The sequence below is a fragment of the Nicotiana sylvestris genome, chromosome 9 (genome assembly GCF_000393655.2).
Source record: "Nicotiana sylvestris chromosome 9, ASM39365v2, whole genome shotgun sequence".
NCBI lineage: Eukaryota > Viridiplantae > Streptophyta > Magnoliopsida > Solanales > Solanaceae > Nicotiana > Nicotiana sylvestris.
The window spans coordinates 36,662,098-36,676,205 of record NC_091065.1 but is presented as its reverse complement, the minus strand read 5'-3'; the positions used below and the strand labels follow the sequence as shown (position 1 = coordinate 36,676,205).

Below are 14,108 nucleotides of genomic sequence, written 5' to 3'. Positions count from 1 at the left end.
CACGACCCTTCCATGGGCGATGGGCTTGTCTTTAAGAGTAATGAAAAGATCCCTATTTGGGGTATCCCAGAAATTTAGGTCAGACTCGAGTGAGGTAGAGAAATCAACCTTTGATTTCTTTGGGGTGGATGAAATGGGGGGATCTTCCATGGGTCGCTTGCCTAAAGATTTTTCTCCTAGAAGTTGGGAGTGTTCAGAGAAATCTCCCTAAGATGAGGCGAAGCCTTCAAAGTGATCAGACCCTAGGTCTACTTGCTCAGGAGGCGCAGAAGAGGGTTTTGCTTTGGAGCGAGTACTCTTTCTGGTAGAGGTAGAGGGATTTTTTGAGTGTTTCGCCATTGTAGAGAAGGGGCTTTGCTAGAGGTATTGGAGAGGAGATGGACATGAGATGAGAAGACGTGATGATTGGCTTTCCATCTTCGAACTGCAACTGATGTGAAAGAAGCGAAAAGAGAGGGAAAAATCGGAGGCGTAATTAAGGCATGGGAAAAGGACAATTATAGCACTTTAAAAGTAACTGAGCACATAGGTCCTAAGAGTTATTAGAAATGCAAATAATACCAAGTAATTTTCTCAAAGTACAAAATCTTTCTTCTAACAAAGGCTTAGTAAAAATATCAGCTAATTGAGCAGAAGTTCCAAAAAAGGATATTTCTATGTCTCCCTTAAGAACATGATCTCTAATAAAATGATGCTTAATATCTATATGCTTTGCTCTAAAATGATGCACATGATTTTTTGAAAGACAAATAGCACTAGAATTATCACAAAAGATTTGTATAGGTTTAAACGAAAGCTCATAGTCACCCAATTGATGAGACTTCCACAGTAGTTGTGCACAACATTGTCCAATAGCAATGTATTCAGCTTTAGTAGTGGACAAAGCGATTGATTCTTGCTTTTTACTGTTCCGGGATATTAAAGCCTTTCCTAGTAATTGACATGTGTCGCTTGTGCTTTTTCTATCTTCTTTATCACCTACAAGATCAGCATCTGAAAAACCTTCAGGTTTAAAAGAGTTAGAGCGAGGATACCACAATCCATAAGATACAGTTCCAATGAGATACGAATGATTCTCTTTACAGCAGTCAAATGTGACTCCTTGGGAGCTGACTGAAACCTGGCACATTTACATACGCTGAACATAATATATGGACGACTTGCTGTCAAATATAGCAGTGATCCAATCATTTCCCTATATTTGGTTTCGCTAACAGGGATGCCCTGTTCATCTTTGTCTAGATTTGTAGCGGGGCTCATTAGAGTGCCAATTGATTTTGCATTGTTCATACCAAAATTTTGAATCAGCTCTTTTGTATATTTGGTCTGACATATAAAAGTTCCTTCTTCGGATTGTTGAATTTGTAGCCCAAGGAAGAATGTGAGCTCACCCATCATGCTCATTTCAAATTCGCTTTGCATAAGATTTGAAAATTCCTTGCAGATAAGAGGGTTAGCACTACCAAATATAATATCATCAACATAAATTTGAATAATGAGGTTACCTTCTGATGATCGTTTAATAAATAAAGTAGTGTCTATTTTACCTCTTGTAAAGCCATGATCAATAAGAAAGGTACTCAGCCTATCATACCAGGCACGTGGAGCTTGTTTCAACCCATACAGTGCTTTAGTAAGCTTGTATACATGGTATGGAAATTTTGAGTCCTCAAAGCCTGGAGGTTGTTTCACAAAAACTTCTTCCTCGATAAATCCATTTAAAAAGGCGCTTAACATCCATTTGAAACAGCCTGAATCTTTAAAGGATGCATATGCCAGAAGAATTCGTATGGACTCCAAACGAGCTACTGGGGTGAAAGTCTCATTATAGTTAACTCCTTCTTACTGTGAATAGCCCTGAGCAACTAGTCTAGCTTTATTTCTTATGACCTTTCCATCCTCGTTCAATTTGTTTCTAAATACCCACTTTGTTCCGATTATAGACACATTATCAGGTTTGGGTATTAGTTTCCACACTTGATTCTTGCTGAACTGATCTAATTCCTCTTGCATGGCTTGCACCTAGCTTGAATCTTTCAGTGCTTCCTCTATCTTTTTTGGCTCAATTTGAGAAATCAATGCAATGTTTGCTTTCTTCTTGAGAGCAGCCCTGGTTTTCATTCCTTCGTTTGGATCCCCTATAATAAATTTCTGAGGATATTCGGGTTCGCTTCTCCATTCATTTGGTCGAATTGCATTTGTAGTCGACTCGATTTGTGGATCTGGAATATTGCTGCTATTTTCACCAGTTGACTCGATCACCCCAGATGTATTAGTCGACTCTTGTGATTTTCCTTTATCCTGAGCTTCTTGAGTTTGATCTTCAACACCTGCAGTAGTTCCTTTCTCGACCAAGGGATTATTTTCATCGAATATAACATGTACAGATTCTTCTACACATAAAGTACGTTTATTATAGACTCTAAAAGATCTGCTATTCAATTAATAACCAAGAAAAATACCTTCGTCACTTCTTGGATCAAACTTTCCAAGATTATCCTTACCGTTATTATGAATGAAACATTTGCTTCCAAAGGGATGGAAGTAATTGATATTAGGACGTTTACCTTTCTAGAGTTCATATGGGGTCTTCTTCAGAATTGGCCTTATGAGGCAACGGTTGAGGATGTGACAAGCAGTACTTACACCTTCTGCCCAAAAGTGGTTTGTCAATGAATGTTCTAGTAGCATGGTTCTTTCCATATCTTGGAGAGTTCTGTTCTTTCTTTCCACAACCCCATTTTGTTGTGGTGAGCGTGGTGCAGAGAAATTATGAGTGTATCCTTGATCATTACAGAAGTCTTCAAAAGTTCTGCTTTCAAATCCTCCTCCATGGTCACTCTGAATTTTTGAGATCAGATGTCCCCTTTCTCTTTCAACCCTTTTGCAGAAAACTTCAAAATTTCTTAAAGCTTCATCCTTATGAGACAAGAAGATTACCCAAGTGAAACGTGAAAAATCATCAACAATAACAAATGCATACCTCTTTCCTCCTATGCTAGCAGTTCTAGTAGGCCCAAATAAGTCCATATGAAGTAATTGCAAAGGTTTTGGAGTAGATACTATATCTTTATTTTTGAAAGAATTTCTGGTCTGTTTACCCATTTGACATGCATCACAAATATGAATTCTAGAAAAATTCAATTTAGGCAAACCAACAACTAAATCATGTTTGGACAGTTTTTCAATCAAATGCGTGCTAGCATGACCTAGTCTCCTATGCCATAACCATGGATCATCAGACATAGAAGATAAGCAAATATGGCCATCTATCTTTTCAAAACCATCAAGTATATAAACATTTTCATACCTTTTTCCAGGAAGAATTATCTTACCTGATTCGTCTTCAATAGCACAACCTGTTTTCTTAAACTTTACCTCATATCCAGAGTCGCAGAGTTGACTTATGCTCAAGAGATTGTAGTTTAGTCCATCGACGAGATAAACTTCAGTAATGTCACAATTGTTATTGAAGGGAATTGTTCCAGTACCAACTATTTTGCCCCTTGAATCGTCTCCAAGTTTAATACTTCCTCCATCGATTTTTGTAACTTCTTTAAACAGGTTTTTGTCTCCTGTCATATGACTGGAACACGCACTATCTAGATACCATTTTCCTTTGCGGCTTACTCTGTGGTGTTCCTGCAAGACAAGATGATTACTTTCTTTTAGGTACCCAAGCTTGCATGGGTCCTGTAGGGTTAGTAGTAGTAGGTTCAGAATTTTTTAGTTTCCAAACCCATCCTGAGACATTTGATTTACAAAAATAACAAAAGGAATATTTATGCCCACTTTTATTACAGTAATGACATGTAGCTTTAGACCTGCTTATAGGTCTTTCATAAGTGTTTGAACTAGCTGACTTAGTTCTAGCTGGTTCTTTCCCAGTTGACTTGTAAGTCACTTGGTCTGACCGAGTGGTTTGACTAGGTTCTGGTTGGTTCCTTTCCAATCGACTTGTAAGTCGTCTGGTTTGACCTAACAGAACTATGGCTGGTGGATTTGCACAAGCTGTTGAGCTGCATTTGCAAACCCTCAAACTCTTCCTGAAGTACTTCCTTTTCAATTTCACATACTTCATGTTTGAGTTTCCAGTCTTTAACCTCCCTAGTGAGTCTCTTAAGCTCATTCATCATTTTTGAGACTCTTTCAAGGTTGAATCAAGAATATCCTGCAATCCATTACATCTTTCACAGTCATAAGATCTTACCTCACTAGTTTTACCTCGTGCCATGAAACAGTTCTCATTCTCGTCATCTGAATCGTCTTCATCTGTCCAGCATCCTGAAGTTTTGTTTATTTCATTTTCCAGAATTGTCATGAAGCAAAGATTTGCTATTTCTTCATGGTCAGAGTCATCTTCATCGCTCCATCTTCCGAAGGATTTGTTCTTGTTGAAGCCTCTAGAGATCTTCTTTTTCAGTTCTGGGCATTCAGCTTGAATATGCCCAAATTTTCCACATTTGTAGCATTTTCCATCATTCTTGTCCTGTTCGTTGTATTGTCTGGATCGTCTTGGTGGGTATCTTCCTTTCTTTGTGTTTTTGTATCTTATCATCAATCCATCCATACTTCGAGACATCATAGCAATCTCTTCTTGTAGAGCTTCAGGATCATCAATTTCATTTTCAGTCATTTCAGTAGAGGTTTTGAACGCAACTATTTTCTTTTTCTCTTCTTGATTTGTCTTTTTCAGATGCATTCTTTCAAAAGCAATGAGTTCTCCTCGTAGTTCATCATAGGATAATTTGTTTAGGTCTTGAGATTCCAGTGTGACTACTTTGGTCTGCCAAGTGGTTGGCAGACTTCTGAGAATTTTTCTTACTTGATTACCACTGGTGTAGGGTTTGCCAAATGCCTTTAAGTCGCTAATTAATTTGATGAACCTGGCAAACATCTCTTCAATGGATTCTCCTTCTTTCATTGAGAAGAGTTCATAATCATGAACTAGCATGTTGATGTGTGTTTCCTTTACTTTGCTGGTTCCCTCATAGGTTCCCTCAAGTTTGTCCCACATCTCTTTGGTTGTGTCACAACTCAATATTTTCTCGTATTTTTCATCACTTATAGCATTATGAAGCAGGTTTCTTGCCTTGTTATTCACTTGTACTTCTTCCAGTTGCTCTTTTGAGTATGAATCTATATCATCAGGACCAGCAAGTGGTGGAGTGATAGCCGGTAGGGGATAGTTTCCCTTTTTGATGACTCTCCAGACTTTGACATCGTAAGATTTAGTAAAGATTTCCATTCGTACTTTCTAGTGAGAGAAATGTTGTCCATTGAAGTATGGTGGTCTAACTTGTGAAGTTCCTTCTTGAAAAAGAGCTCCTATGATAACCTGATTTGCCATGATCTTTTCTCACAAGCTGTTAAGCAAAAATAAAATGTGAGCCAGACTCTGATACCAATTGAAAGTACAAGACGGGGGGTAAATTGTAACTCTTTTAAAAGTAATTGCTTATTAGTTGACTTATTACTTGAGTAGTCGACTAGATATGATAAATTGACAGATATAATAACAGGAAGTAAATTGCAGGAATTAAAGACACCAGAATTTTTATACTGGTCGGATTCAATGTGAATCCTAGTCCAGTCCCCTTGGGTTACAAGGGAGTTCTCTTTAGTAAATGAGTTTCTTCCGAGTACAGTTGTAGTGAATTTCACTCAGTTTCTCTAGCACTCGTTTTTGATACAATGTCTCACCACCAGTGTTATGCTCTCTTTTTTTCCCTGACTTGTTAAACAACAGATCCTAGTGAGCTATAATGCTTGTTTGCAGTAGAATAAAGAGAGTGATTTTGGTTTGATCAAAGTATAAACACTAGGGTTTACAACGAGGTATAAATACTTTGATGGATGGTAGAGGCTTGACAACCCAAGAGATTTGATCCCTGGAAAGAATTGATTCTTTCCAAGAATAAGGAATGAGCCGTTGCTTCTCTTGATTGCTTTCCTTCGGCAGAGATACGAATGAAGATTGCTCCTTGGTTGTTGGTTCTTCCAAATGCGGTCGCGTACCAAATCTCCTCGTATCCTTCAATCTTCCGTGATTCTGCCCTTTGTCACACCTCCTCTTTGCGCGCCCGCCCCGAAGGGTTAAAATGCGCGGGTGGAGTTTTTTTCCAATTTAAGTGACAATATTCGAAATGGGATTATTTATTTAATTCAGAGTCGCCACTTGGGAAAGGTTTGGCTTTTTGGTGTCCCAAGTCACCGGTTTTATCTTGAATCCCAAATCGAGGAAATTTTCGACTTTTCCAAATGAAGTTTGCGAACCAGAAATTCTAAGTAAGGAATTCTGTTGACCCGAGGGAAGGTGTTAGGCACCCTCGAATCCCGTGGTTCTAGCACGGTCGCTTAAATTGTTATAATGGCTAAATATCTTATTTAAATACAGGTTGTGACTTATGTGCCTTTATTAAGTTTAAACCGCTTTTATTATTATCATTTATTTTTATGGAATTACAACGTCGTGAAAATGCATCTCGAACCACGTCACAATCAATGCACCCGTAGTTGTTAACACATTTTGACTCCGTTGGGACTTGGACTTGGGTCACATCAATGTGCACCCGATTTTTAAGAATATAATTTACTAAAGGTCGCGCCTAAAGAATCTAAACGCGTTATTATCTTCGTAGAAGGCCATGAAATTTATTAAATGGCCTATCTTGAATTCTAAATAATTACCATGGTTATTTATTGAGGGCCCCGCAATTTTGCATCTTTGTTTGGCGAGGCTCATCTCTATTTTAGAAAAGGATATCCTAAAATGGCTAAATTTCTAATGCATTTGTCTCTAAAACTAGAAGAAAAGGTACATGCTAATTCAATTATAGGCTTTGGCCTAATCCGGATTTTTGTTAGTTTCTGATTAACTACTTATAAAGTAAAAACGTCATGCCTTGCAGGGATGTTTCAGTCGAACAAAAGACTACATATGAGATTGATGAAATGCAATACCTAATCCGAACATTTTTGAGTTGAACTTAACTGAACTTATTCGGCCTAGATTAAAGGATAACTGGCAAGTAAAATACTTTAGTTTGGCAAGGAATCATGTACGAGCTAAACGAAATACAACACTTAATCCGAACACTTCTCGAGTCGAACTTAACTAAACTTGTGTGGACTAGTCTTAACTAAACAAAAACCAAATGAAACAAGAACAGTATTGTATAAGGCCGAAATATACATGCCCCTACTGACAAACAACTACAGAGTTAAAGTACAACAGGGTAAACTCAGTCAAATATCAATACATACTTTCGAACTGTTGAATCATAAACTAAATCAATTTTCACAGGCCTGTTAATGTACTATGAATATTACAACAAATACTTGAACTTCTTCAACCCTTTTTTTCATTTCATGCTTTCCAACTGTTTTAATTACATCAATATGGGACTTGAAATGTGTACCTGGAAATGCTGAAAATGCAAAGGAGAAGAAGAAGAAGATGTGGAAATCAGCAGCAGAAAGAAGCAGGACTAGCAAATAGCAGCAGGGCAGAAATGCAGCAACAATAGTGAGCAAGATAGCAGCAGTAATCAGAACAGCACCACAGAAAGAACTCAATTGAAATTTAGAAGAAGAAACACTGCCTAACGTATTGACAATAGCTGAACTTCAGACAAACAAGACCAAGTTTCTGATTTCTTAATCTGTTTTTATCTTCTTCTTGCTCTCTCTCTATTCCTCACAGTGTGTTCCCTCTTTCTTCCTGTATTTTCTGATTTCCCCTCCCCTCTAATTCTGTATTTGTTCCTATGCCTCACTCCCTTTTTAGCTCTCAAGGTCCAGTGTGTATCTCCTCTCCTTCAGATGGTATCTCCCTTTCAAAACTCCTCACAGTATCTGTATTTTTCTTTCTCTTCCTCTAATTCTGTCTATGTCTATCTCCTAATTCTGTCCCTCTCTATATCTCTGTGTGTGTCCTAATATCAGATGGTCTTCTCCCTTTTATAAGCCTCCCTCCTACTCCTTTTAACAGCCTCTTTTTAATATCACAGTACCCCTCCCATGTGCCCTTTTCATTTTTCAGATTCCAATTAGTTATTTAAGTATTAACCCCCATCAACATTCCCTGGCAGGCTTTCCTTTCCTATTTTATTAACTAAAAGCAAGCATGGGCAGTAGAATATATCTGACAGCATATGCTGTCAAACCATTTTAAAATTGAAAGCCCTTTATGCAGGAAAACAGGCTGTGCACAATGCACATGTTATGCACAAGTGCACATGCTATCAACTCAGATTTCAATTACAGATCAAGCCTTAGGTTTCTGAAATCATATTAATAACTATAAGTAACTGAACTTGGTTCTTAATTGATTCAGGCAAATGTTCAACAGAAGCGAATCGATTTATTTTGTTCAGGCAGTTGAAACTAATTGACGACTCATGTCGACTCGACTATATTAGCATTAACATACACAATCGTAGCCAAAAATCAGACATTCAAAGTATAGGGCACATGACTTGAATTGTACTGGCTAAACAAAGTGGTGCTCGAGGAGTCAATTGATCAGTTCAAATTTTGAGAATCAGCTAATTGCACACTACTTATATCAGGGCAAATAGAAAGACTCATTCAAACAAGCAGAGGTTTAGGCAAAGTGGACGGGGCACAGTTGACAAAATTCAAAGACACAAAATCAAAGTATGAACAGATTTTTACCACAATCAGAGGGGCCAAAACAAATAAAGAAAAGAAAGGACTCACCTTAAACCTTGAAAAATCAAAACTTGACTCGGACTTGGACAGACCTTTCTTAAGGCTGAACGGACTTTAATATGAGAAACACTTTGATTAAAGTCCATTAGACCTTAACCGCTTCGGTTTGAACGGATATGGACCAGTGACGAAGAACCACCAAGTTCCAAAACTCAGATCTGGGATTCATGCTTCCTTGATCAGATTCGGACCAAACCAAGTATGGTTTGGTCACGAGGGGGGTCTGGGGGGTGTCTGGTGTGAAACTGGGGTTAAACTGAGTAGATCAAGTTTTGACTCGAATCTTCAAATGAAGATTCGAGAAGGTGGGGAGGGATTCGAACTACATGGTTGATAGATTTGGGTTCAGGATGGCAAGGGCGTTCTAGGGTGTTAAGGGGAAGGTCACCGGCGTTCATGCCGCCGGTTTCCATGGTGAAGGATATAGGGGCGGCTAGGGTTTAGGGCTGTTTGTTTGGGGAGACGAAGGCTGGGGTTCGGATAGGGGGGCAGGGTAGTGTTAGGAGTTTATATAGTTAGTGAGCAAATGGATCCTGGCCGTTAGATGAGATGAGATGAAGGGCCAGGATCCTTTGGCTAAACAGGGACGACGTCGTTTCAAGGATAAAGGTTTGGGGTCGGTCCGGGTGAGACGGGTCGGGTTTGTTGGTGGGTTACGGGGGATTGATCTTGGCCGTTGATCATTCTGAGATCAACGGTCCAGATCAGGTATGACTCAAACGACGTCGTTTGGACGTCCTGGGCATCAGGTGGCCTGGACCGGGCAGGCCTGGGTCTTGGGCTGTTTGTTTGGGCCAATTTTGTCAAAATTGGCCCAAGTCCGGAAGGGAAGGGGTCTATTCTTTATTTTATTTTATTTTTTTTATTTATTTATTTCTGATTTATTTTTAAACAAAACTAAGCCAAAAAATCAAATTTAAAATTAAATACACACTCAATACAATTATTTGCACACACACTAAAGTATTTCAAAACAGGTAAAGTCAAACCAAATAAAATCACGGACGAAAATGCCTATTCATGATTTTCTATTTAACGACCGGATTACGGTTTGAATTATGCAGGACACATATATTTTTTTTGAATTTTATTTTAATAAAGTAAATAAATAAAAATGGGCTAAGGTCACAAATAAATCAACAAAGTGCCGCACAGAAATCCGAAATTGTACAGCAGGGCCAATTATATTTGTTTTTATTTCTTTTTGGAGCGATTGTCGTGCGAAAACAAAAATCACGTGCTCACACCCTTGATTTGTGCCTTTACTCAAGGCTTATTTGATTCTTTCCAACTCAGCTAATCGTTGTTATTGCTGATTGATTTGTTGATTAGATTCCGCCCAGATTTGCGAGACCTTTCCAGATTTGCCGATTGTATGCTAATTGATTTCTTTCCTTATACATAATGAACCACTCCAGTAGTCTTCTTTACTTCTTGTAATTGATTTCCTGCACATGTATATTTTTTGCATCATTAAAACAAGATCTAACACTTACTTAGTGGCCAATTTAGAGAATTTTTATAACTCTTATTGATGGATTTAGTGGAGCTTTGAGGGCCTTTGGTCCCGTAGTTTTTATTCTTCTCATTGAAGAGGGTTTTCACGTAAATCTTGGTGTCACGTGTATTTGATTATTTTACCTTGCCATATTCATAATGGTTTATACACTTATTGCCCGTATATGTTTGTACTTGAATTTGTTTGTCTTCTCTTGGTTCAAATAGATTGGAAATGTTAGACTCGAGTATTATTCCGCTGCTACCTTGTCATGAAAATTGTTTGTGCCTTGCTTTCCCAGCATCACTAACCATGATTACCACATAGGTTAGAAGTCTGTTAGTTTACTTAATTATACAGCTGTCAGGTAGAGTTAGTTTAATTGCAGCTGGCAGTGTAGTTAGTCAAGTTAGTTACATTTAGTCCTTGTATCTTGTTCATTTGAGCTAAGAGCTCATTTCATTCAATACAGATTTAGCTTCTCTCTCACACTCATCTCTTTTCCCTCTTCTCTGCTTACATTCAAATTGCTCAGGTCACTGAATTGATGAAAGTTTACATAATAGGATTTGCTTTAATGTCCTAAACGATAACACAAATCCATCTAATACAAATTCCCAAATGTTTGGACGATTTACACAAGAGTATAACTATAAACGACCACAAAGATCCCAACTTATTTCTTGCATAAATAACTAAGACTACCTTTCAACTATTTGTAGAGCTATATAGATAGTAAGTAATGACAGAAATCACAGCCACCATAGCTGCAACGCTCGTAGCTGCATTCTTGATCTTCTTCAATCTTGAGTTGTTTGTTGTTTCGTCCTTTACTTTCGTGGATGTAGTCGAGTTATTTTCTTTTAGAGTTGGTGTTGTTTCTTCATCTGCTTTAGGATTAACAGCTAATGGAGGAGGGGCTGTAAATTTCTTTGGAAATGAAATTTTGAGAGAACCTTTTGCTAATTTTGCTTGGATTTCATCTGTATTACAGTCTTTTGGTATTGGGAATTCCTTATAAAATCTAATTCTTGAATTACCGACTTGACGATCTCCAGAAATCTTGACCACTCCCAAATTGCTAATTTGCACCTTCAATCCTTGTTTATTGGTGAATTCTTGGAACCACAAAATAGAAAAAGAACATTAGGAATTTTGCATTGTTAATCTACTTGTTCAGTAGATTTTGGTATGCATTTGCGGTAAAAGAAAAAAAGAAGAAGATGGAGGGATTCGTCAGGAGCCTAAATTAATAACCTATTAGATAAAGCAAAAATAAATAAATAAATAAAAAGAGTTTGTTCTAGTTTATGTAGGTTGCATAGGCGGATTTAGTCTTGCGGTACTGGATTCATATATACTCAATACGTTTAGAGAGCATAAATTTATGTAAAATCTATTAAAATGGCGGCAACTATTAGGTACGAACCCATACACTTAAAAAAAATGAAGTGTTCAATGTTAAAAAACTTAAAGGTTGAACTTATATGTTTAAATTCTGAATCGGCCTTTGATAAGTTGTATCTTCAAATAAAAAGTTAGAGATAATTTTATTTTCCGTTTAAATAGCGTAAGACCTGTAACCGAAGCAATATACTATATATATAATTACTTTGATAGTTTTTATTATGTGATATATGCTAATCAATTAGCTCTAGTGCAAGAAGTGTATTCGACTTTGAAAGTAAAAAGGCCGAATAATTTGACACAATAGTTGGTTACACACACTATTTGGCGCAAATGTTGTAGTTTAGTGATATTCGACTAAAAATGCATATATTTACACATTATTGTTGCCTCACATTGGAGTACTTTTAATCGTTTTTTGAGTATTAAGTAAATTACTTTACACTTAATATTATATTTTAACTGAGTAAATAAAGCGATGTGAAGTGAAGAAATTTGGAGCAAAATTGAATAAAACGCGATAAAAAATTAAAAGAATAAAAAATAAGGAGACAAATGCGGGATACCCTTTGGTGTTTGTCCTCCCCAAGTAGAAGACAAAACAAAGAAGAGATACATTGAAAGAGGAGGCGTGAACATTACTGGATTCGGCGCCACGGCCAGCGCGCGCTGGCCTGGACGCTGGGTGACGGGATTTTTTTCTATTTCGCTGGGACAAAGTTATTTCGGCCCTACACAGTTCTACCTCGTATAAAAGGGGTTCTAAACCTAAATTGGAGGTGATCTAATATATTTTTGAGAGGAGAGCATGCCACTTTGGAGGGAAGAACATAAACCACGTTTGGAGGAGGTTTTCAACTAATTTTTCTTCTCTCTTCTCTTCCTTTAATGTCATAGTTCATTAATTCTAGAGTTGTGGGTGCTACATGAACGATGTGGTTTGAAGCTTGAATTGTTCTTATTATTTTATCATATTGGTTTATTTATTCAATTTGCGCTTAATTATTTGATTGTTTGATCACCAACTAAATACCATCTACGAATATAGGATTGAACTCGGAAGAAGGAATTTTAGATTGCATATAAGATTGAGTAGAGCAATTAGATTTTGAACCTGAGTATTGGGAGCGGATTTGCAATTAGGATAGAGATATACCTAATCGCCTTGCTTGGTTATTATATGGGAATTATTAATGCGTTCTTGTTAATCTTAATTCCATAGGGGTATAGGCGTTAGGTTAGCTTGAATAATCGAGTATTACTTCGGGAAAATACTACGAGTAATATTAACCCTGTCAATCAATAAACCAGAAAAATTAATTAGACAATTTAAGTGAAAGACTCAACATGATTGTTAGCTAACCCATAGCTCTGGAATATTGTCTCTCATCTAAGCTTGCCGACGTATTTTCTTTAATTTCTTAGTTTTTGACCCAGATTAATTGTAGTTAATAATCTTTAGAAAATCATTTTAATAGATTAATTGTCTTAGTTTAATTTAGTAAATAGTTAACCACAAGTTCTGTGCGAACGATATCTGGACTTACAATCTTATATTACTTATATGACCACGTATACGTGCGTGTGCATTTAGTGTTTTCAATCAAGTGGTCGAGATAAAAGAAAAAGAAGAATAAACATTAGCTAACTTCAAGATGTTACGTAGAAACTTATCAGAAAAGATTTAGCACCTTAAAACAATTCCTATTCCGATGATTTTGCGGGGGGAAATGTACATGAATATGGAACCATATTATTCATACCTGGGATACGGACTATAAGAACATCAAATTCCTCCTTTTGCCACTCGCTATATGGATCAAATTCAGAATAGGCTTGCTTTCCAATTAATCCAACATTGGCTTCCATTCGAGTTTTAGTTCATGGACTTCCAACTGATTCCTCTCTCCAATTCATTTATAAAGGCATCAATTATCAAACGCGCCAACCAGGTTGCTTTGATTTCAATCACGGGAATCGGGAACAGAATGATTCCTTCTTTGTTTAGAAGATCTTTCTTCTGAATTGCTTTGTGGTTTTTCTTCTCAGTCTTCGCGGTTTTCAGAAAATTCCTTCTTTGGGCAATTGAAAAATTCCATGTGTGCTTTATAAGCCTCCCTCGAGACGTTAGAGCCCACACAAAGCCGATCATAACACATAGGATATCACATTGTCTTAACCTCATATGCGAACAGTGGCGGATTTAAGATTTAAAGTTTATTGATATAACTTTAATAGTTTTTAGCATTGAATCCGTTATATTTTTAAAATTATAAATTCATATTTACTATGTTTTTCAATTTTGGTGAATTTTTATGCATGAATTTATACTCTACATCGAAAGTTATGGATTTATTTAAACTCGCCATTAAAATACAATATCCGCCTTTGTGTCCGGGGATTTCATGTAAAAGTTAGTTTAGAAAATTTAGGGGTTTTCTCGTAGACTTGAATGTCTTGAAAAAGC

General features: G+C 37.1%; 2 protein-coding genes across 2 annotated transcripts; both read right to left on the bottom strand.

The window, feature by feature from the left end:
* Positions 1 to 4,132: 4,132 nt before the first annotated feature.
* LOC138877443 (uncharacterized) lies at positions 4,133 to 5,248 on the bottom strand. Its single transcript, XM_070157052.1, has one exon. The coding sequence runs from the start codon at positions 5,246 to 5,248 to the stop codon at positions 4,133 to 4,135; it is 1,116 nt and encodes a 371-aa protein (XP_070013153.1).
* Positions 5,249 to 10,750: 5,502 nt separating this feature from the next.
* Positions 10,751 to 13,534, bottom strand: LOC104249310 (uncharacterized). Its single transcript, XM_009805707.2, has 2 exons — positions 13,405 to 13,534; positions 10,751 to 11,352 (listed from the first exon to the last, which is right to left on the bottom strand). The coding sequence occupies exons 1-2, from the start codon at positions 13,508 to 13,510 to the stop codon at positions 10,943 to 10,945; spliced, it is 516 nt and encodes a 171-aa protein (XP_009804009.1). The 5' UTR covers positions 13,511 to 13,534; the 3' UTR covers positions 10,751 to 10,942.
* Positions 13,535 to 14,108: the final 574 nt, after the last annotated feature.